At 35.6% G+C, this 24647-nt stretch overlaps 1 protein-coding gene across 1 annotated transcript; it reads left to right on the top strand.

Annotated features, from left to right (window-relative positions):
• The first annotated feature begins 10716 nt into the window (after positions 1–10716).
• Positions 10717–11437, top strand: LOC105255670 (probable salivary secreted peptide). Its single transcript, XM_011265100.3, has one exon. The coding sequence runs from the start codon at positions 10789–10791 to the stop codon at positions 11182–11184; it is 396 nt and encodes a 131-aa protein (XP_011263402.1). The 5' UTR covers positions 10717–10788; the 3' UTR covers positions 11185–11437.
• Positions 11438–24647: the final 13210 nt, after the last annotated feature.

Below are 24647 nucleotides of genomic sequence, written 5' to 3'. Positions count from 1 at the left end.
GTAGATCAATCATACTCGATAGTTTTATCATAAAGTTTCTGCATGTTATCTCAGAAACGTAATGTACTACACCGTGCATTTGGTCGAAAAATGGGATGCACTACTTTTGAACGGTCGTCTGATCGCCGATATGTTTTTCATGGCGCCGGATTATGACGGGCGATCTGTCACGGTCACCATAACGGTAACTCCAAGGGGCTGGAAAGGGCTTAATGCCTCTCCTGCTAGGGATAGCTCAAGAAAGAGTGTGCGTGTGGAGAAGGATGAGGAAGGAGAGTACGTTACACCATATCAAAATGGCCACAACTTAGGGGTCCTGTGTTACCCCGATATATCATCGTTAGAGAACTTTGGACGGCTTCCTGGTTCCAGCATTGATGGCTTCCTCCGATACGAAATGATGTATCTGTTCCTCATTGCTACAGCGTGGAAATGAGAATCGGATGCAATTTGAAAGTAAAAGTATCGTCTAAAACGATAACAAAAAGTTTCTCGAATGTTTATCCTATCCGTCTTCTGACTCGCATTTGGCATAAGAATTGTATTTAAATTAAAAAGAGGTGAATTACATATGTACAATATATCAACTTGCGATCTCTATAGAAATCTGTTTGAGAACAATTTACATCTGTTAACGAACAATTTTTCACACTGACATTGCAGTTAGAATAGGATTAGAATAATAAATTATTAATAAGATTAGAAAATTAAATTGCGATTAAATAATAATTTATACTTGCAGTAGTATATGTTGTTTTTAATAATAGCTTAATTTATCCATCATATATTATTTTGATTTTACTAAGTTTGTATTTTGTATATAAAAATTATGACATTAAGATTAGCAACATTCTGTCTGCATGTATTTCTTGGGATGCACATCGTACATTGTATATTCTATATTGTAAACATGTCGCTATTGATCATCAGCTATCACATGCTTCTTGTCAACTCTCTTACTTGCATAAACCTAATGTCGATCTGCTACGAGCTAATGTTTGGCTGCCGAACGATAATGCGACAAGTTTGCTACCGAGGGATTACCTCACCAGCTCTCATAGTTTCAGCTTCCAAGCCTATATACATGTGATTTCTATATCTCCACGAAGTGACGCGATATACTTCTCAGGTATTCAGACAACGGTGCTAAATTTTCACTTATTGCTTACGCGCAGCTAAGAAATTTCAATTTGCTACTCAAAGCAATTTGCTGATTAAATTCACTTGCATACATAGTGTCATAAACTTGTCTTGATAAAATAATATACGGAATATTGCAAGAAAGTGTGGTAAACCAAGAAAACATTCTATATTAGTTTTGAATATTAAATAACAATTGAATAGTGCTATTAAGGTATATTATTTAGCAAAGATATTATGGCAACATTTTTATAAAATATTTCTAGAAAAAAAGTATTACTAAAAGAAACAATGAATCGAGCAATCCATCTTTTTGCATTCGCAGAGAAATAATTCAGGCAAACATTTAATTTGACTTAATAATATTCGGAGAAACAAAAAGCGACAAATTAAACTTGATCGATTAAAAGTTAGAGATTGCGGAAGATAATAAGGATCACGAAGGAAGTTAAAAGAAAGTATTTCTCCTACCTTTTTATCTCCGACTAGTAAGAGCTTTTTGTCGTCATTAGCTGTTTTTTTTTTCGAGATGGTGCCCGGTTTGCAAGGTATAAAACGGGTCGCCCGACTGACGAGTATTTCTCTTAGAAATTGATATTAACTTGATATTAACTACGCAAACGGACAGATAGAATGATTACATGCACATCGACACACATATACATTCGTACATATTTGCATGTTGAAAACGACTACATTGAGTTAAATTAATTTTTTTTCCTACGAGTCACTTATGCGATGTCATGGAGATAATCGCAAGCTCTCTTTGAGAAGCGTGCATTCCCACATATACGCTGATGTTGAAAATGAAATGAAGATTCCGAGAAAAAAAAATGAACCAATCATCAGTAATTATAAAATACTTATAAACCAAGTATCAGTGCGCTTTTATCCGTACTCCTAATAAATTCCTCGAATATAATCTGAACTGGCAACTCTGAAAGTAATAATAGAGATGGTGCCGTCACTTCGTCTGAATAATTATCATCGTATATTTTCAGTCGCTCCCGCGACGCGTGCGATATCAACTTTTCCTAAATACATTATCTAGATTTCGCATCGGCGTTAATCTGCCCAGCGGTAAGTAATTAAATTTCTGCGAATGCCATTTCCGCGAAGAGTTTATCTAGAACGGCTAAAAATTCTGACTTTTAGTTGCCAGCTTTTATCGGGAAATGCGACAACGCGACGGGTCGGCGGATAAATCCGCCAGAGCGTTTTCCATCCGCGCGCGTCCTTTTCGCAAGTTAATGCGCTTTCCGCAGGACGCTCGCTGGACGTGCAACGAGGCCCGACGTGTGCGTGTGCCTTCGGAGGCCCTCGTCGGTTTGTGCCGACGACAGGAACGGTTATCCGATATCAAATTATCGTACGTCGAGCCAAGTTCCTCCGCGATCCAAGACCCGGATCTGTACGCCAATAACTTCATTCCTGCACTGACACAACTCGCGATGGTATAATCTGCTCTAGTCGCCACATTGCGATTGATCGCCTCGCTGTTTGCAGTCTTTATAGATTGAGAAATATCACGCAGAAATTGAACGCCAAAATAATTTGGCGTGTAACGATACATTTTTCATTCTTGCGGCTGAAAGAATTATCACATGGCATTCAGTTGATTAAAGATAATTTTGACGACGTATCGGAGATACTGAGCAGACGAAAAGAAACGGATGACTGTAAAAGAAAAATTATACGATTTTTTAAAATTATTTATATGATTATAATTATATTCGTAATCTAGAATAACTCTCAAGTTGATTTAAAAATTTATTATTATTATTATTATTAATTTATTATTTTTCAAATTAATTTATATGATAACACTTGCGAGATAAGGTTTAAATTGTTTAAGTCATATGCGATAATATAACGATAAAAAGAAAATGTCATCTTTGCTGGTAAGTCAAGTCGTCACTCGACGTTATCGGTTTTTCTTCTTATTACTCCATGTTTCTGTCGTCTCTCTCTATCATACATCATAAACCATCCGTGAATTCTCCACATGACCGACCAGCCTCGTCGCTCTAGTGACGGTCGCCTAGTGACAAATAGTTAGGCGTTACTCAAGCTGGTTACGGATCCTTTGACAAACATAGGCGGACAAACGTTTCCTAATTGTACTGGGAATTGTTTACGCTATCTCATAGTACCTTGTCACCTTCCTCCGTTCATAGCTATCCCGTGTTTGTCGTCCCTTTCTTGCACGTTTCTGTCATTTCTTCCGGAAGAGTAGACGACGAAGATTTTGTAGGAGTATAGACGTCCGTGATGCGCTTAATTGAATATCGTCGGCGACGAGCTTTCATTAGGAGATCCGGCTTTTTTTCGTAGCTCACAGCTCATCTCTCGATATTACCCGTCATCGTGGGGATTACTTTCGCCAACACAGGAAACAATGAAACGTAGCGCAATGAGTCATGTTCGCGACATATCTGATTAATTTCTAACTGTACTCTGCAGCGACGTATTTTTCGACATTTTTCGCTATAAAAAATGTACAGTTATTCACGCATGCATTTCCATGTTCCATTAGGCGCATAACCAACGAACTACAGCATTCGTTTCGGCGATAAAGTGAAAACTTTGTCGCCATTGCACATGTAATAAAAAATTATAAATTTTAAAAAACTATATAAATTTAATAAAAATTATTTTAATTTTTAAACGTCTGTATAACTTTGTTTTTATTTTTCATCTTGGATTTACTGTCATCTTGTCATTTTTTCTAAACAAATTTAAATTATATAAAATAAATGTTAATTCTTAAAAAGATATAGCGTATCATATAAAGTGGACATTAACGTAAATGAGGAAAAAAATGATTGAATTTACGTCTCATTTTCTTTCAAAAAGCGCTAGATACGTGTCTGCGTTTCGATAACGTTATCTTTAGATTGGCGGATTGTACAAATAAAAAAAGAGTCCTCGAGCTGAATCACTTTGTCACACACACACAAAGAGTCAAAAGCGGCCGCAGAATATTATACCAACAATGCAACGTGTCTGAGCAAATATGTGAGCGCTGTTAAATATTTGAACATTCACCATGTGAATGTAAACGAGAAACCTTGTATTATGATATGTATCATTAACTCCCTACGTATACCAACGCGAATCTGTCGCATAAACTAGATGATTATATAAAGAGCTGTCTCTATGTCACACGAATATTTCACAATCAAGATTTCACATATGCGCTGTCAGGAGCTTCAAGATCCTCAAATTTTTCATTCTAAATATACAGTATGTTCAACTGAAACATAAACTAAAGTCGTTGGTCCATAAAAGTCTACGTTGAAGGTATGTAATATTTATACACTAGATGCTCTATGAAGAAATGAATGTCGCGAAAATGTGACATTTTCTCGAATATCATGCGACGTGCCTGCTTCTTTTTTAGTTCATTCTTTAATACATCTGCGTGTTACAATGATATCAATTTATTGTGATTTAAATCGTGTCATAGTTGATCATTTTAACGATATATAAAAATAGCGATTTTTTTAAAGAAAGTATCAAAAATTAATCCCCAAGATAATACTCTTTGCTGTCAAATAAAACTACATTAAGGGGAATCAGTTTAAATACATTATCATTCAGCGAAATCGGTTAGGTGATAATAGAATGAAAAAGTAATAAAATTGATCATTCCTGAGAATATAAAAAAGAATAATTAAATAAAATTAATAATATATTATCAAGAATGTCAATATCAATGATGATCTTTCTCATGTCGCAAAAGCTATATAATCACATTGTATTATAATGTGACATTAATAATTTGTGACAATCTTCATATCATTTCGAACACACACGCGCATTCATTGCATCTGCAGGATTAAGCGGGGAATGGAAAGGAAGCCGCTAAAAACTGGCACAGTCCTCTCGTTAAATAGATCGTAGGACAGGTGCGGTAGCGACCGACGCTGCTATTTCCGGAGAAAAAATATCGCTCGTTTAACACCCCCGGGTTCAGCCCCACGAGGCCGATACGAGACGAATTATTGTGCCGCGCCAATCTACGAGGATTACTCGCGCCCACGAAGGGCCATCGGGATGTCGTTCAACGACTTTACGGTGGTGCACGTGCAGTCACATCCCTCTGAAAATGCATCGATATCGTTGCACTTTGAGCTTCCCTGCGGATTAGTCGGCCAATCGCATTAAGAATTTCGATTTTAAAAGCTTTCGGCATCTCAACTTCCGTTTTCAAGTGCGTAAATGTTAAGTTTCTTCCATCGAATAAATAGGGTCAACTTTAGCGTCAAAGATGAAGAAAATATTAACGCAGACAGAATTAATTTTTCAATAGATTAGACATGCTAGCTCAAATTATGAATCGTAAATTTAATCGAAAAACTAATAATACATGCTGTACTAATATGCAATGCAATGTTGTAATAGATAATGCATTCCATATTCATTTCAATTGTTAATTAATTTATTCTTACTAATAGTTTTAACATTTTTAAGATGCTGAATATTAAGTCTTTCGCGCTTGAAATTAAAGATTTATTAGACAAAGTAGAAATAGTGTTCATTAAATCTACATTGAAATGTTATAAAATCATTCTACAGAATATTTAATGTAAATTTTGTCCGATTTGAATATAATTATAATGAAGATTCTTTCAAAAGTTTCAAAATTTTTAATTAAAGTCTTTGAAAACTTGTTAGCATTTTACGGAGAGAAAAATCGCATCTTCCCCACTTGATTGTATGACACGTACCATTGATTGGCACGAAATGTAGATACTTACTGGGAATTCGACCAAATTTTATGTGCCACTCGAGAAAGAAGGAAATTCGAAAGCCATTCAATTCTTACCTGCTCGATTGTCTGATTTGCGTAAAAAAGCAGAAGCATGAAGGAAAATTTCATTAAAGAAATAGACCAAAAAATGAAAAAAGAGGGAGTATATACTTATACTCGAATAAATGACAATTACAGATAGATGTAAGTTTAATAACAATTAATCGACGTTGGATTTGATGTGCAGAAATTCCGTCTTGCAATCAGCTTCAACGATTGTTTAACCTTATCGCGCAAATGGAAACTCTACATAGGATATATGTTACATAACTGCTACTCACGGGAGCGATCAGGATTCCATAAACCAAAACTATATTGCGAGCCCCTATATCCGATCTCTCTTCGTAACATATTCTCGACGAATAATGGATTTATGTACGCGTTAGACTTGAAATACGCGCATTACAGATTAACGTCACTGCCATGAAATCGCATGTCTAACTGTCTAATGCACAGAGCTCATTATAATTTAACAATATTCATTGATATTCGTACATGTACAATGGATTTTACAATATAAATCTGTTAAAATATGATTTTATTTGGATATGTTTTAAAAAGGATTAGTTGCTATAATATTTTTTTTGTTCGCGTTTATATGTGATTAAAATGATGTGACAAAAAGGTGATAAAAAGTTGAATTTTTATCGATGGATTAAAAACTTGAACATGAACAAGTTGAAAATTATGATATAATTTGACATAATTTATCAATAATCAATGACAGATCAATATTCCATTCATTTCAGTAATTAACGTTCTATGAAGAGATAATGATTCATTATTTGTCCTCTTTTACGAAGAACTCATTTTGATTTCTTATCAATGAATAGCTTTCGGAAAGCGCGAATTCATGTCTCTTTATCCAAGCTAATCAAAAGTATTAACTTTATTATTTAAGAATTCTACGTGGAGATATATATATATGCGTGATTAAATGACGATAAAGTGATTTTATCGGCGCGAATTTTTTGATGACAATATAAAATTCAGTCTCCGAAAGGAACGCGTTATATGTATGTTAATGTGCGAGAAGTAGCGAATGGCGTTGAGTAATGGAGAAAACTAGTAACTGTCACTCTGACTCTTGTAGCAATGGGCAGTAAGGTACAGGCTTCCAATGGAACTTTTCTGTTCGTCTAATTGTCCTAACGACTGACCTCTACGGCCGTCCACGCTCCCTTATCACCCTTTCATTCCGTATCTTTGGGGCGTTTTGCTCTTCGTTCGTTTTTACGTAATAGTTAATGGTAATATAAAAAGAAAGCACGTCATAAATCATACAGTAATCGTAATATTTTTCAATATCCTTATAAATATTCAAAGAGCCGGATTTAATACCATATTTTAATCACTTTTTTAACATCAAATATGTTTAATCCAATATCAATTTAAAATTATGAATTTGATCCTTATTCGAGATAGATAAAATTCGAAATTATATATAATATTTAAAATGTAATAATAGTTACATTTATATGATATCATACGTGATATTATTATATTCTTGCATCTATAATTAATATATATTTTCTAAAAAAATATTTCGCTCAAAATATTTTTTAAAATTAAAATGAATTCAGATGAATTTAATGCGAAGTACAATAGTTAAGATTTAAGAATAACGTATAATCATGATATTATAAAATAATGTTCCTCTTGAACATGTTTTATAATTTTTCAAAAATTCTTTTCAACAACATCTAAAACAATATCTAAAATCGATTTTACACGCGATGCAAAATCTATCTCAATCCATCTTAAATCCATGTTATTACCTAGTCCAATAACCCGTGCAAAGTTATCATTGATTCCTGATCGGCACAGCTCTCTGTGGCTCGTTAAGACGACCAAAGTCGGCTTTCGGTCTCGGATTTCCGAGGCATATATCCGGATAATTAATGGCAAGCGCATCCTACGCGAGATGGTGATAGGACTGCGCGAGCGCGTCTCGCACCAGCCACGGTCAAGACAGGTGCCACACCGGGAATCGCTGAGTCAGTCCTGCGATCGGGGCCAGTCTGGTCGAATGAATAATGCAAGTGCACTTGCATCCCGGCATCCGATCATGCCTACGTAGGAAGGAAGGTGAAGTCGAGGCGCTCCACCTCGCTGTATTATCCGCTTATATGTTTATCTATGTGACTGCATCATACATAGATACGCGAAACGCATAGAGTACGCATACGCATATGTCGAGGTTCAAGGAAGAGCAAATGATGCATTCAAAGTGAGCAAGGGGGAGGAAGGAAGGAGACAGAGCTCTTCACATATATAGACATAAATTCCCAAATATATCAAAACGAAAAACTGACATTTATTGGCATATTCATGACAGCAGTATGTGGTTTGCAGTAAATTAATATTGACGTGGAAACGAGTAAAGTTTTTACACGTTTTTAATATGTGAATGTTTATTTAACAAGTAAAAATTTAGATAGAAATAACATCAAATAAGATAATCTTTGAAATAACCGATAAATTGACAACTGGATATGTCTTAATAAAGTCTCGTATTACGTTTTATTAATGTATGATATCTAATATTACATCAGGTAATAGATATTGTATTTGATTTAAATAACGATGAGATAAAGTTAATATTTTTGTACAAAAGAAACCAGAGATTTTCCCCTACTCGCCACCTCTATACATGCAGGATATATTTAATTAATTAATTTAATATTCAATAGGCAAATATGATTTAAAAAATATCTTAATAACAAATATATTTATAAAGAAATGATAAAGAAATGTATTTTTGAGCTACTTAATTAAGAGAGCATATCACATGTTTAAATATCAAGATTTTATCGAAATATCGCGGATTTTTTTAACTGTGTATTCCCGGAAATTATCAACAAAAATTTGGACATTATTTATATAGATAAAAAGTTAGTTCAACATAAGTTCCTTTTTTTATTAGTATAAATTATATTATATTAAGGAATTGAAGACATCTTCATACATAAACGTATTTAAATTAATGCTTCATATAAAAGTAATTAAATTATTTTGTTGTATAAAAACAATAAATTTCTTTAACAACAATAATTATTAAGAATATAATATGCAATGTAAAGTGTTCTCCCCTGACGCAGAAGATTTACGTATATTTCTTATTCGATGTATGATATTCTTGACAAATATTGTCAGATATATGTGTATGTGTGTGTTGGCGCGTGAATGCGCACGTGTGTGTGAGAATTATTTCGAAATGCATAATCGACACTCCAGTCTCTCTGCGAGAATTTCACGGCTGTTATGGCCGATATTCTGTCACCGTGTATCCACCAATTGACTTAATGATCCGAGTGAATCTATTCTCGATGCAGGACCTAAGTGCATACACGAGGTAACATATTGGATGCTCACACGGTTAACAAGCATCTGAGCAAACAGTCTCCAACAGCCTTGACAAAGCAGTTGTGACCCTTACAATTGGAAAGCAAATGGAAAGCTTCACCATTTCGGAAATGCAGATGTAAAAGATCAGAATAAATTAAGTTTTTTAAGTGCAATAATCTTTTTCAGATATGATTTAATAAAACATGAAATGCAAATCTCTCAATGTAAAGTTATTAATATCGATAAATATTATAATTCTCAATGCATGTAATTATATTCTGCCTTTATTCCTAATGCAATTTAAAATCGAAAATCGATTCTTCCTATATTGGTAATAACTTATTATTGTCTTACATAAAAATTAACATATCTTTCATAAAGCATTTTTAATTATATATATGTTTAATATATGTAAAATGTTTATTTTAACCCAATAATAATTTAATACTTTATATTAATTCGCAAATATATAATTATTATCAGTCATTGTCTTTATTAAAGATATATTCTGAGATGTAGATATTAAAGGATAAGCATGTAATATGTTTAGGTATACATACATTACATGTAATTATTAGAATATAAATGTTCGTATATTATAAAATTTCTCAAATGATCCTATTATAAAATTTATGTTAAATATCTTATATATAAAGATTCGCCATTAAAAAAAAGTAATTATTAGTATTTGAAAAAATATCAATTTTATAAAAGCCTTGTACTGTGAAGATTAACTGTAAAGATGGAATAAGATAATTGAGATATGATTATGGTGCGGGGTTTCATAATATTTGAACGATAAAAATATTGATTTAGTATACTGGAAACACACTTGTGCGTAATTTATTCTATGAATCAGAAGCCAGAATAAAAATGTGCACATGTACACGTGTGTGAGTAATAATTATATCTCGAGCGCTTTTATTTATAAACTTAATTAAAATATCTATCAATTACATATAGGAAATATTGATTTATTTGCCTATGTCAATATTTTCTAAATGCTTTCTTTTTTTTAAAAGGTTAGGTTTTTTTTTAAAAGGTAACGATAAATTAAACCTTTTTTTTAACTATATTATTTTGAAAATGTGTTTCCTTTTTAAATAATATAAAATTATTGATTATATATAATATTGAAACTATACAATAGATAACAAAAATATGATTCATAATTTAACGAATATGCCATATACAGATTTTATTAGAAATTTATGTTACTTAAATTGTGTGTGTGTGTGTGTTTTTAATAGAGCATAACGATGTTCATTTATATGTTATGACATGATCGTATTTATTAAAATAACTTTTTCGTAGAATATATCTTTCCAGAACAAGGTGATACATCAACGATGTAATCATGATAAGCTGCGCGATAAGAGATTATTGCGCGTATTTAAACGCCGATCGCTCGTTGTGTCGGCAGAACTCGAGTAACCGAGTAACCTGCAGTGATCACGCGGTTTTCGAGTGTGAAATAAGTCAAAATGTCGGCACAAAAATATATAATCGGTTTGGCCTTTTTGGTCGCTGCTTTGATGGCTATCAACACCGTACCAGCTAATGGTGCCGTTAATCAGTTGGCCACCAACAAATCACATCATCTGGTTGTCGGCTACAGAGTGCCTGGTGACAAACTCGTACTCAGGCAAAATATTGTCAAGAACTCTTCCTGGATGAAGGTCATAATTATCGAGAAGACCTTCAATATTTCAACATGGCAACGCATCACTTTGGTTCAATCGTTGGACCAGAAGACAAACGGCAACGGTGCTACTGCTAGTCTTTTGCAAGGTGGACCTGGCTTTAGCAATGTTACCCTTAGGTACAAGAGCGTGAGAGGTCACAGCGTCAACCATATCCTTGAAATCTACGCACGTTAATTTTGGTGGAAGCAATTAATATTACGATTGGTATGATGAATTTTGAACACACACATATAGGCTGAGAAGTAAAATAATTAATTATGAAGACTATGCGTTAGCCTCATATATGAACTATTTATTCTTACAACATTGTTATTATTGCCGTTAAAAATGTTTCTCTGCATATTCTTGTTATTCATTCTCTTCTTTAGTCTCTCTTCAATCATCTGATGTTTTATATTCATCATCAATAAATATCAAGCATAAGTAATGCAAATGTATACTTTCTTTCAAATATAAATATCTAAGGGAGATTTATATATTCTTTCAATATATATTACAATATGCATGTGTTATTTTTATATTAAAAAAATATAATATGTCTATATAAAAATTTAATATATAGCATAAGATCTAATTAATCTTTCATAATCTTTAACCTAAGATTATGAAAATTTCATTTTTTTCTGTTTGAGAAAATAGTTTATTGAAAAATTCACTTTTATTACGTATTTATTTTCTCCAATTATATATCGCACTTATTAATGGTACTTTCGATACGAATTAAGATGACGGTGTGACAATGCGAAAGAATCTAGAGGAAGTGTCGATAATAATGCAATTAGCGCTGCGAAGCGAAACACGACAGCGATCCGGAATAAAAACGGACCTCGAAGAATCTACTTGCGGAATGTCTTTCTTGTACGCGCTAATCAAGCATCCGAGCCGCTTCTCCTCGCGACTCGATAATTTCCCTTTTTTCCCTTTCCGCTTCCTCGAGGTGGAATCTCCGTTGCTGGAGTTCGGGGGAATCGTCTCCGAAGAATCGTACGACGCGGCTTGGGCAGGGAATAGGGAAGAGGATACGGAGATGCGGAGAGGAACATCTTCTATTTCCGAGGCTTACGTACAAAGTACGTTTTGCGCATGCATGCATGGCGGCACGAAGTAGGAACAACCGACTGGAAAATTGTTGTCGCTTCGTGGCGCATTCTAACACGGGGGTATCCCCGAGGAACTTCGAATCGAGTTGAGGACCACTGGAAATTGGTGGCGGTATCTCAAGCTTGCGAACGACCATTTCGTTAACCTACTTATTCTATTCGTCCCGTGTTCTCCAGTCTGCGCGTTGCTCGCGAAGCCACGTCGGAATATCTAGTTTGTCCGCAGTTTCCATTTCTGAAAACTGCGCGCGGAAAGGAGAAGGCGTAATTCGCGGTCCTACATTGATGGCAACTTTTCATACGTTTTAATAGATTTTAATGGCCTGGGGAGACCGGCTATACATGCCGTTCGGTGGCGCGATGCGAACCACTCTCGACGATCCTCTGTTTCCGAAGTTATCAGCTACTTCGAATACTCGAAACGTATAGAGCACACCACTACACCGAGTACCGTCACGCTGTCCTAGTTCTGTCACGAACGAAGACAGGGTGCGAAGGGATTATATTTGTGGACTAGACAGAAGCATGTGCAATTTTTATACGTGAAAATTGAGGTCGAGACAAGATTAGAAGCATAACATCCGAGCAATTTCGTATATTAAAAAATTGCTCTCTTACAGAAAAAATGTTTTGTAGAAATTATTGATTTACATATTTTATAGAAAAGTACATGAAATTTTTGAAAAATTACGCTTCAACATAATAGGTTGAAATACTTTTCGCGAGCAGATAAGACGGCAGATATCATATATGCAAACAGTAGCCAGATGTTTAATGATTGTGATGGTATAAAACAGTGATAAGTATGTTTATACTTTGTATATGACATATGTACATTTGTATATGACGCATATAAGAGAATAGCTCTTCTTTAATATTTGATATTTTTAACTAAGCAAATAATGCGGGGGTTTCGCTTTTTTATTCGTCAATTAAAGAGAAAGTTTACTAGCATCGTGTGTCTAATCGTGAGCGATCTTATCACATTCGTGTCAAAATTGACACGTCTATTTATAAAGTACGAGGAATCTCTAGCTAGCTTAGAAGAGTTACTTTGAACTTTTTCTAGCGCGAATCAGTATTTAGAATTCTGAATGACACGCAGGTCTACATTAGCGTTGTGTCGCGACTGTTCCGATGATAAAACGAGGTCTAAGATGTTATATCTGGATACTCGAGAGTATAAAATCGGATTGTCCTGGGAAACGCGACATATGGGATGGTGCATAAGGCAAGTAGCATTATTTCCGTTGTAATAACATAAAAATAGAAACGACTTATAAACGAACGCTATATTTATTCTTTGACGTATATGCAAAGTACGCGCGCACTTGTCGATCGACGACTCTAGAGCTTCAGCGTTTCAAGTACTGCTGCATCCTCTTTTGTCGCGATGTTGATCGACACTGAGTCATCGTCATGTATATTACTTTGATATACATAAGTAGAGAGCACGCGAATCTCTCATTCTTATTCTCTTCATAAATTAAAACTTGAAATGGTTTTTTAAAGAAAAGTACTACTCTTATATGTTCAGTTACGTAAAATTCGATTCAGATAAACGATAAAATTATTTCAACATCGGATTTTTATTAAAGAGTATGGATCCTCTCTTATGTATTTTAGAACAGAATTCTACATAAAAAAATTCAAAGAAACAGTTTACAATACTTGAGGCAACTCGAAAGAATTATCGTGTAATATAACGTTGCAAGTCGCTCGTGTATGCCTGTGAAATTACATTTAATTTTTCTGTCTGAGCGTTACGTTTTTTATGCGAGTGATAAGGAGATTTGGTGCCTCGTAAAACGCGCATAATAAAAAAACATAGTTGACCGCATCTGGCAACCGACCGTGATGCAAGAGCACAAGGACCGCGACGTGTAACCCGTAAACCTGTCGCACACGCGTTCGGTTATTGCTTATAAAGTTGCACGACTGTGACGAACACGTGTACGAAAACCAGGATTGGATGGACAACCCGATGACAGGGACCGAGCGAGAACGAATGAAAGCGTGTTTGCATGAGCATGGCTACAAAAGAGCCGCCCGTCAATCCGAAACCGCAGCGGCCATTATCGGGCAATTTTAAACGAAACGCCGTAGTGTTACGACTCGCGCGCTTTAGATTCTGCAGTCGTCAAACAAAGCAACAGCATCCCGATGCGGTTCGGCTCTTGGAATCCGTGCAAACTGAATGTTGGTATATACGCGACAACAAAGGGATGCGGCAAAACGCGTTCCCGAAAAGTGCGCGAGTCCACGGTTAAAAAATAAAGGCAGAATGCAAAAGTATGCTAATGCAATAACAGCTTCTGTCACGCGCGTGTAAATCCATTTGCTTTTCGTAATTCGCGCTAATAAAATTATCATATTATGATGATGGCTTTTATCCTTGTATGCAAAATATACGCTTACATTCTTTTTCACCTCGTAATACATTACTGAATATGGCATTTTAAGATAGCAAGCGATGGATTTCAGTAAAGAGAAAAGAAGAAACGTCATAAGTCGGCGGCATATGCTTCTTGAGGCAATGCATGTGTAATGCAAGTCAGTCGAATCGCAAGCATTACGCAGCAACTCTCGAACGAAATGGTTCTAATGGATTGACCAACTGACTTGCGTTTTTCGTTTGAAACCTTCTGCGAGTCATTTGAAATCCCATGTAAAAGCTGATGAGTTTAAAGCGCTGTGCGTGTCAGAGTTAAATGCATTCCGCTGACAAGCCGTACGCTCCTTCCTTCGTGAAACGCATTGTTATGTAGCATACAACTTGAATTATCATGGATTTTTGCTATGAGTATCATAATTATTATTTCCATCGTGAAGTTTTATGAATCCAGGCAGTTTGCAATTAATTATTACGTTACAGAAATGTGACGCCGCAAGCACGCTTCTGATATATTTCGTTAATATTATGATCAATTCGCGACAATTGTGTGTTAACATTATCCGACGAAAGCATATCTATTGAATTTGTATTATCTGTTAAAAGCATACAGATCTGTATAAGAAACGAATAATTATGATTTAGATCTTAGATAATTATCCTGGAATTTCGCATCTCGTAAGCGTTTAGTTTGCTAGTCTGCCAATTCTAAGTCCTTTGATATCAAAGCTGCTGATTGGCCACAAATGCAAGATCAGAGTCGGTAGGATCGGCATGTGGATCAACCATGGGTGTCCTATGCGGTCAGCTCGTTAACCGGTATAAACTACACTATGGTTGAGTGATCTCCATTTGCTTATATAGGAAATACGATTAATATCCTTTGATGGCGGATATCCTTAACATATAACGTCTAATCGTATTTAATCATGTTTCGCAAATTGTTAATTTCCTCTATGTATCAAGGAATTTATTTTACTCTTTTTTTCGCAATTATTTCAATCGTAGACATAAAATCGATACTGAATGTATATTTTTTCTAACATGTTTAAAGCGCAGCAGACAAAATTACTTATTTGTTACAAAATATTTTGTTTATGCATTATATACATATATGATTAAATTATTGATACATTTATTAGTACATATTTGCTAATGTTTTTAAATTAATTCATAAGAAAATGTGTTGAAAATCCGTCGAGACTATTTGGTAAGTAATCGCTCAAAATGTGACTAAGTACAGCGATTTTTCTTACATTCGTACTCGTGACTAGAGATACGTCCGTAGCAGATAAGCAGAAAGATACCGGAAAGAAGAATTAAAAGAAGATCAGCGTTCCGAGAGTACGCGAATTTTTCAACATCAAACATTCAGAAGGAGCGGGATGAGGAAGTAGGGTAACCAGTTTAAAAGCCCAGGGTACTTTAACACCCGGGAGCACTACTCGATTCCTCTTTCTCTCTCTCCTTCTCTCTTTATCTTTTTCTCTCGTCTCTGAAAAATCTTTTTATTCCAACCGTACATTTGTATGTACTCATACATATGTACGATCGTGGCGCAGCAGCTCAGTTGCACTTTATTGAGCGAATTTCATTCTCGTTTATAGTTATAACTATCGCGCAAGATACAAGAGACAAGTATATCATAGTCATAGAAATCTATAGAGCTCGTAATAATTTATGCCATCTTGGTCGTGGAAGCTAAAGTAGAGCGATGGAGATCAATTACAACATTCACGTACTTATTCTTCTCCTGTCATACATCTTTCTCTTTAACTTTGAAGGATATATAATACAAAGTTATGGATGAAAAAGCCAGTAAGATAAAATTCTTGTTAATAATCCAACTGTTTTTTATACCGAGTTCAAGCTACTTTTTTACATGAGCCATTTAATTTTTGTAAGATGAAATCTGAAAATATGCAATATGTTTAAATGAAGTTGAAGATGTGCCTAGCAAGCGATGCGATGTATCTATTTGTACAGAAATTTTAAAATTCCGGTTTTAGGCATTTCTAGAATAAAGATCTCATATCTCGTATCCTTAACTATACTATCGCAGTAATTTTCTCTTTTATTATTGCCATTATGCTTAAACGATCGTTCCTTTGGGTAATTTCCAGTTTTTCTTATAGTTCATCCCGCACATAGTATCAACCTACGCCGTGCGACATAAAGCCATGAAAATTTTTATTTCCTTCGTGGTAACATGACATTACCGTCAGCACTGAATTGCAACGTACGTTGTGTTCGAGAAAATGGCGTGACATATTGTACACGACTTAGGAAAGGTAAAAGGACGCAAAGTGGTAGGCGTTTGAAACACGTAGGTAGATAAACTATGGGAGAAGATAATTGTCGTCGCGGGAGAGTTTCATATCAATGAATACTTCCGCGATTTGATGTATTGATTCAAAGAAGGTGACTATAGAGGAACTAAAATAATCGAATAGCAAATATATTTTTTGTGCAATATATGTATATTGTGTGAATTGGACAAATAATCTCTTTACAAAATGATTATGAAAATTATAAATTTTATGAAAATATAAAAGAGGATATAGGATAAGAGAATATAATTAATTTAATATACCAACTAAGGATTGTGTTGAATCAATGTGATATTTAAATAAAATTTGCATTAAAAAATATAGCAAAAGATTTAGATATACTTATCATTTATAGTAATATATGTAATATTTATAGTATATTTATAATATTAATAATATTCAATTACGTTATTTCTTACACATTTAAATTTTTCGCTCATGCACTGTGTACACAATGAATACAAAAAATATTTTCGAGTTTTCAGCTTTTGCAAGATGAATTATATATTTTTATTTGTCGTATTAAGCTATATCAGTTGTGTGTGGAAAAAAGGTTCGTGATCCCTTTCAAAGAGGCAGAGAAATAGATTGCAAATGACGTCTGACATGCGTATTTGCGTATGAGAAAGGGTCGCGGCTTGTAATTTCTCGGATTGGTTAGTGAAAAAGCCTCGCATAGAGCAGCCGGATAGTCCGTATCGCGTAAATGTACGAAACAATATCGATCCATGTATTAAATATTTAATTCGCAGGAAGAGGTTCAATACACAGACGAGGATGGTTGTCTTTTGAAGACAGGCCGAACAAACGAAAGCGAACACGAAAGGAACGAGCGAGGTAACATGCAATTCTATCCGTCTTCTTGGCGTTCATCGAGGAATGGATGGACTTCCATTATTTAGAGAACTTGGTAAAAAATTGCGATCGTCGACATGTCGTTTCTATCGATCGCAGTTTGCCAACATGAATCATCTAAGATTGCCGTGTTGACTTTCCGAAAGAGAAATAAATATAAAAAAAAATTCGACGATCTCGATAATTTTTTATTCTTAAGTAAAAATTTTCTAAATTTTCATGAATTATATATTTTTTTTAAACTTTACAGTTCTGAGTCTTGAGATATTGATTGAAAAAAAATTATGAACTGATATTGACTGAAATTAGAAAGTTATTAGCAGTTTTTGAACAATAAAGGCAAGTTTTGTGCAATCAAAAAGTTGATTTATTTTCGACATTTAGTTATTCATTTCGAAACATATCAGCAACTGTCATTTTTTTAGAAAAATTTTAGCCGAAACTTGATGAATTTAATCCAAATTTTGGAAATAGGGTGCAAACTTTTCATATATATCTTGGAGAGAATTTGAACTATTCACAAATCAAAATACATAATAAAATAAGCTTAATGATATATTTTTTAGCTTTTAAGCACAATAATTTCCGATAATGAAATCTGCAAACTTGCGAAAACAATTAATAAAATACACACATGCGTTTATATTTTATTAGATTTATTCTAAGACTTATATGTATTCAGTTTCAGAAATTTTACATCCTATAAATTATTTATTACATTCTTACGTACATTGAAAAAATATTATACAATAAACCAGCAAATATTAGTTATTTAGCGTTATTACGTGCAGTAAATTATTGCGCAAATATTCGCTACGATATTTTATTGCAAATATGGTAAAATTATATATCGCTTTTAAATAAATTGTCCAAATATAAGATAAAATTATACGCGCCTGTTATTAAGCACATCCGAATGTTTAGTATCAAAATGTCCACATCGCGTGCAACACGCGTGTACAATGCTCGGAAATTAAACTATGAAAATGCAACAATAAAATTACTGTAGTGGTTCACGCCGTCGTGTTAAAATGTAAGCGTAATTACATTAGCATGGAATGGCTTCATAAACAATTTTCAATAAATGTGCTAACAAATTCATTGCTCTCGCAGGAGAAATGCGCGATATCGATCGATTATAGCGGAGATATACTGCAAATTCGCCGTAACAAGAGATCGTTGTGCTGTTGGGCGTCGAAAATGAGAATCACAAGATTTTTTTCATCAACGAGATCATCTCTAGATTATCAGAAAATTGTATCGAAAACGCGTTTAAAGAATCAATAAAGTCGATAAACAGAAATAAGATACGATCTTTCTAAAGATTCCAAAATGAACTGATTCTTATGGACCTGTGCGGTGGATTTATTTTTAGCGTTACATCTTTAAAGGAGTTTTTAGATAAAGGGACTTTAATAGCCGTAGCAACCTGAGGCGACCAAGTTATCCGCGCCTTCAGTGATGTCCCTTGCACCTCCATGTAGATTTTACCACCCAAATCACGTACCCGGAAAGTTCTTTGCTCGGTTATCGCGTTTCTTCATTTTTCCTTATTCCGCACGTTGTTTGGCCCACTAATCAACGAGATAAAGCTTGCAAGGAATTAAAAGAGACTCACATTTGCGGTTTAAAGTGCTATTAACTCGCGATAACGAAAAGCTTTGTTGAGTTAGTTGCTAGTCGGATTCTATCTTTAAATAACAAATGCTTAATTACTCTATAAATTAATCCATATATTATATCTTCACACAAATATATATTAATGTAAAATCTATAAAATAGATATAATCAGTCTATATAAAATAGATATAAATAAACCAATATATTGATAGATTCATGTGAAAACGTACGAATTTTATGAGCATTGAAAATATTAGGTTTCGCGAAAAAAACTAGAAATTCATATAAAATATTATATATAAAAATATATATACACATATAACCATAGTCACTTTAATATTCTTGTAAATTAATAGAAAAATCGAAACACGTGGATATGAAAATACGCGTTGCAATTTAGTATCTAGCAGGATTCTTTCAAGATACTTTTAATTCCTCCATAAAATCTCTAATTCTTGGAAAAACCGCATCCATTATTGATTTTCACCAATTAAATAGAATATCTCTATTATTATTTCACAATTTTAAATCAAGTAAATAAGCAAGAACATTTATAAACGATATCAACAAACAAGCATGAAAAGTTAATTATTAAATTTTTATAATTTTAAAAATTATCCTTTATACATATAAAAATTGTTTATATAATAATTTATTATAAAATCAAATTAAATAACACTTTTATTCACTGATATTCGCTGATATTTGTTCGTGATCGTTTATATTCGTTTGGTCTGGATTTTGCAGAAATGAGTGTAGAATATGGAAGAGAATAATAAATATGTAAATGTCATTCACGAAGCAAAAAGTAAAAGAAGAATGTATCTATGATGGGGAACGATAGTTGACGATCATATGATTATCCGATGCACTCCGCATAGTCATACGTCTTCGATTTACAGAAGAAAAATCTCAATAGATTTATCGAATGTAAACATGCGGATGCGAAAACAGCGAAAGAAATACAAAGGAAAAGCGTAAAAGACAGAAAGATAGCTTCAAAATTTCGAATATGGAAGTAATCTACGTAAAGTAGGCCGAAATTATAAATAATAGCAAAATAAAATTATTAGCAAATTAAAACAGCGTTAATAAACAACAATTGTTGCAGTAATATCTGATCCAGCCAAAAAAAATCACGGTAAAGCAGCCAACTGTCACCGTGCGCGGCTTTTTTGTTTTTTTTTACATTAACTGCACTCAATTTATCCCCACTCATCTACCTTTCCAGTCCATATCCTCAATCAAAAGTCGGTACTGCGCAAAATCGCTATCCACGAATAAACAATCCGAGGAAACCGAATATCAACACGATATCGATCGTCAATCTCACGGGAAATGAAACGCTCGCACTTTAACATCAATAAACTAATATTTTTAATTAACACATTTAATGTCTGGGTTTACATTATTACGTGTATTTTATGCTTGTATATTTTAAAAGAACGAAAAATCTCTTAACATTCTGAAAAAATAAATTTTTTCTCTATATATTATTTTATATCAATATAAAAAAATCAATAACTCGAATTAAATTGATTCAAATTTTGTACGCCTCTTTGTATTATTTTAACAAATACTAAAGCTTTCTCTTTTACAGCTTCTACTATATATCATATTCTCAAATATGTATTAATATCAGATTATACGTATAATTTGAGAGTGTTAAATGAAGTAAAAATAGAAGTTGCGATAATTGTTTTTAAATTTATTATGCACGCATTTCTCTTGCATGTTTTTAATAAAAGCATCACGTTTAAAGCATAATCTTGACAATATAGTAGAAAAACAGTATTTTTCACGTATCAATTATTACGAGTTTTTCAGCATATGATTTTTTTTAAATTAAATAATTTAATTTTTAAAAATATTAACAAAATAATATTTTTGTTTTTCAATTATGTATATATATATATATATATATATATATATATATATACATAAATAAAATTGTTTTTTACGAATTGATATAAAAGAGCTAAATTTTAATCAAACTAAATGAGACTTTTTGTAAAATCTTTGCATAATAAATTTGAATCTTTTGTCATTGAAGAAAAAAGTTGATTCAAAATCATTTGCATTCGTTGAGTTTTTTAAGGGAAAAATATGTATGTTTATTGTGTGTTTATTTTTCCTATGTACCTAAGAAATCTGCAATCGTTTTCTGCATCAACGAGATACACGCTTGATATACATACACACTTGATATAATTGCTAACACTATCGCAAATTTCTTCATATCCGCGTCGATTCTCGCGAATGGCGGATGTGTTGCCGAAAAAGAGGGCGACCGGGGCTACGCGCGATAGCACCTCTCCCTTCCTCACCCCCTTCAGCTTCTTTTTTTTTCATCGGCGTGCCGGTGCGCTCTTAATGAGATGGCTGGGCCCGTGCCGCCGTTAAAAATATTTCCCTCGCATTCATCCGAGAGGAGATAGCGTGCCGTCAGACAGAGAGGGCCTTTCTTGCGCATACGTGTTCCACGTTAGGCAGCGCCGTGCACCCCCTAATGCCGCATGGGTGCAGCAGGGGTGCGCTGGAGGAGGCGCGGCGAGGCGAGGTGAGGAGATACGCTTGGCTCGTTCGCTTCTTCCTTCTCTCCGCGGAAGTCTGCGCTCGCGGGGGGTGCTTTTACCGCCTCGCAGATAGCACCCCGGTAAGTATATACATATTCTTGGCGCTTGCGCACGTTGCACGTTCTCTCGCTCTCTGTCACTCTACTCGGCATCGCGGCAAGCCGACTATCACGCGCCGGATTCCACTCTCTTTCTCTCTCTCTCTCTTCTTCCTTCTCTCTCTGTTTCTCGCGCAGGCCACTCGGTAAAGAGAGCGAGATGATGTGACTGCGCCGTTGTGCAAAGCCGTGCGCGCGCGCGAAAGGGGAGAGAGAGAGAGAGAGAGAAATGGGACGAAGGGCGCAACGAGGAGCGAGAGCCGACGCGATCGAGGGAGAGAACGCGCGAGGCACGAGGGAGAAGGAGTGAGAGAGCCGGAGCATTGCGTGGGGAGCGATCGCAGCTCGTCATTCGAAGCCCGCCAACGGACGAGCGAGCAGCCACGGAACGGGACCGCGATCGAATTGAACCCACGCGATTTCCGTAAAATTAAAAGAGAAAAAAGGGAGAGGAATATATACAAGAGAGCAAAACACGCGCGTCGCACGCGATCGAGGGAAAATAAGTTGCACGGGAGAAAAATTACGATCGCAGGTACTCGCGTTCGCTCGGAGATCAAAATTCCGCGGGGTTGTAAAATTCGCGACACTCGCTCGTTCGGCCGAGTCGAACGGAGCGCTCGGTTCGCGTTAGGTTAGTTTCGGTCGCGATCGGATCGACTGCAGTGCGAGTCTCGCGCGTTTTCGTTCGAGGGAGAAAGAGACAGATACTGACAGGACGAGTGAGCAGCAGGGACAACGGTGTGAAAGCAAAACAAAACTGTTGTAGTGTGATGCAAAGTGACTTGTGTTACGCGTGTCTTCAACATATATGTATATATCGACAATTAGGTTAGGTCAATATTCACGTCGTCGAGCACGCGAAAATCTGATGAGGATTTTATGAGAGTCGAGTGTTCCGAAAGAAAATAATCGTCCTTACGTCTGTTTCAAGTGGAGCATCGAGTCGTCTTTCGAAGAAGTAATTCGGAAGTAATACCCTCGTCTCCTGGATTTTATCAATCTCTACGAAATTTCGGCTCGGCCGATTTCCAGAAAGCTTGCCGAGAGCCGAGCTCGTTCAAAACACTATTGCACCTCAGTTTTCTTCGCGACTCCGGTGCGTGCACATCGCCCGTGCATCACGAGAATCACGACCAACGTTCGTCATTCGATCCGCGATATCGCGATAGTTCCGAGGACGAATATAAAGAGTTGTGTTCGTACGTCCCGCGCTTGAAGGAGCGACGTGAAATTCGCGGCTAACGTCCGATTCGTCGGAGACTCGCTCGATTTACTTCACAGTGATAGTCCGCCATCGACCGTGTTCGCAGCAAGTCGAACATTGCGTGCTCGCGTCGAAGATTAATCGTTAGAAAAGATAATCGTCAAATCCGAATTTTGCGACCCGGTGGGGTCAGCGCGTGTTCCGTCGAACACAATCACGGGAATTATCGACGAGTCAGTCGAATGCGAAAGTGAACGATTCAAGTGAAATAACGATCGAGTTGCGAAGTGAAGTGAATTGTCGCGGATCTCTCTCGAAAGTGCTCGGCTAACCTGCGTGACATATATTCTCGCGAGTGTGTTTGGTGTTGCTTTTCGCGGATTTCAAGTGACAGAAGAAGAGAAGGAGAAAGGCAGACGGATCTCGACAGGTCTCGACAGGTCTCGATCGAGAAAGGACGACATCGTCATCGCAAGTACAGTGCGCGAATAAAGAGGCTGCCGCGAAATACGAATCGATTTCGATTCTCGATATCGACTCGTCCGTTTCGCTCTCGCTCTCGACTTTAGCGAAATCGCTAATCGTTGTACGTTACACGTCGTTGTAAACGCCGCGTATTCCTTCCGCGATACAATCTGACGGTCGACGAGTGCGATCAATCCCGCGCCTCTTTCGAGAGCCGAGAAATTGCGGTGCATTAATTTCTCGCGAGCGAGCGAGACGTGCTTCGCGCGCGAACAAGTGACGCGTTAATATCTTGAGGCATCGGCGAATTATCGACGCATCGCGCTTCTCCGAACTCGAGTAACGCGCCTCGATCTCGTCCTCCTCGCCGATCCTTTCCGCGATTTACTTCGGATTACGCGGTCGCGCCGGCAGCCTCCATACGTGTTCGTTCCGGGAAGGATAAGCCCCGGGCGGTGCTCACGTGACGAAAGTGCAGACGCCGTCTCCTCGGTCACTTGAAACAAGTATGTATATTTTATGTATCTCATAAACTATTATGTAAGGTGTCCCGCTGGGCCAAATATCCTTTCAGCTGACGATAAGGACATATTTTTTAATTCGCGAATTTTTCTTCAGAATTTTCAACGATGTAAGATTACATGCGAACATAAATATAAATAAATAAATAAATAAATAAAGTTACGAATAGTTTAATAAATCCAAATTTGTATAGAGAGTAAAGTAATCACATAAATGAGAGAAAGGCTATTAGGACAGTAAATAGAACGCCAATGAAAATGTAAGCCGCTGTATATGATGGCAGGATGAGATTAATCGGGAGATTAGTCGGGATTTTTTAATTAGATCATTAAACGAATTTTTGTTAACGTGGAATGTGAATCGAATTGACGGATGAATAAGCTTGCGTTATACATCTTGATATTATGTATTTTGAAACGTAATTTACTGGAAACCTTTTAATATTAAATATCATCATGTTTCATAACCACTA

The sequence above is a fragment of the Camponotus floridanus genome, unplaced genomic scaffold (genome assembly GCF_003227725.1).
Source record: "Camponotus floridanus strain SB8 unplaced genomic scaffold, Cflo_v7.5 scaffold9, whole genome shotgun sequence".
NCBI classification, from domain to species: domain Eukaryota; kingdom Metazoa; phylum Arthropoda; class Insecta; order Hymenoptera; family Formicidae; genus Camponotus; species Camponotus floridanus.
This window is presented reverse-complemented; position numbering and strand designations above follow the sequence as displayed.

Bases quoted from the DNA above. Each gene is read 5' to 3' on its own strand.
- LOC105255670 (XM_011265100.3), top strand. From the start codon at position 10,789: ATGTCGGCACAAAAATATATAATCGGTTTGGCCTTTTTGGTCGCTGCT.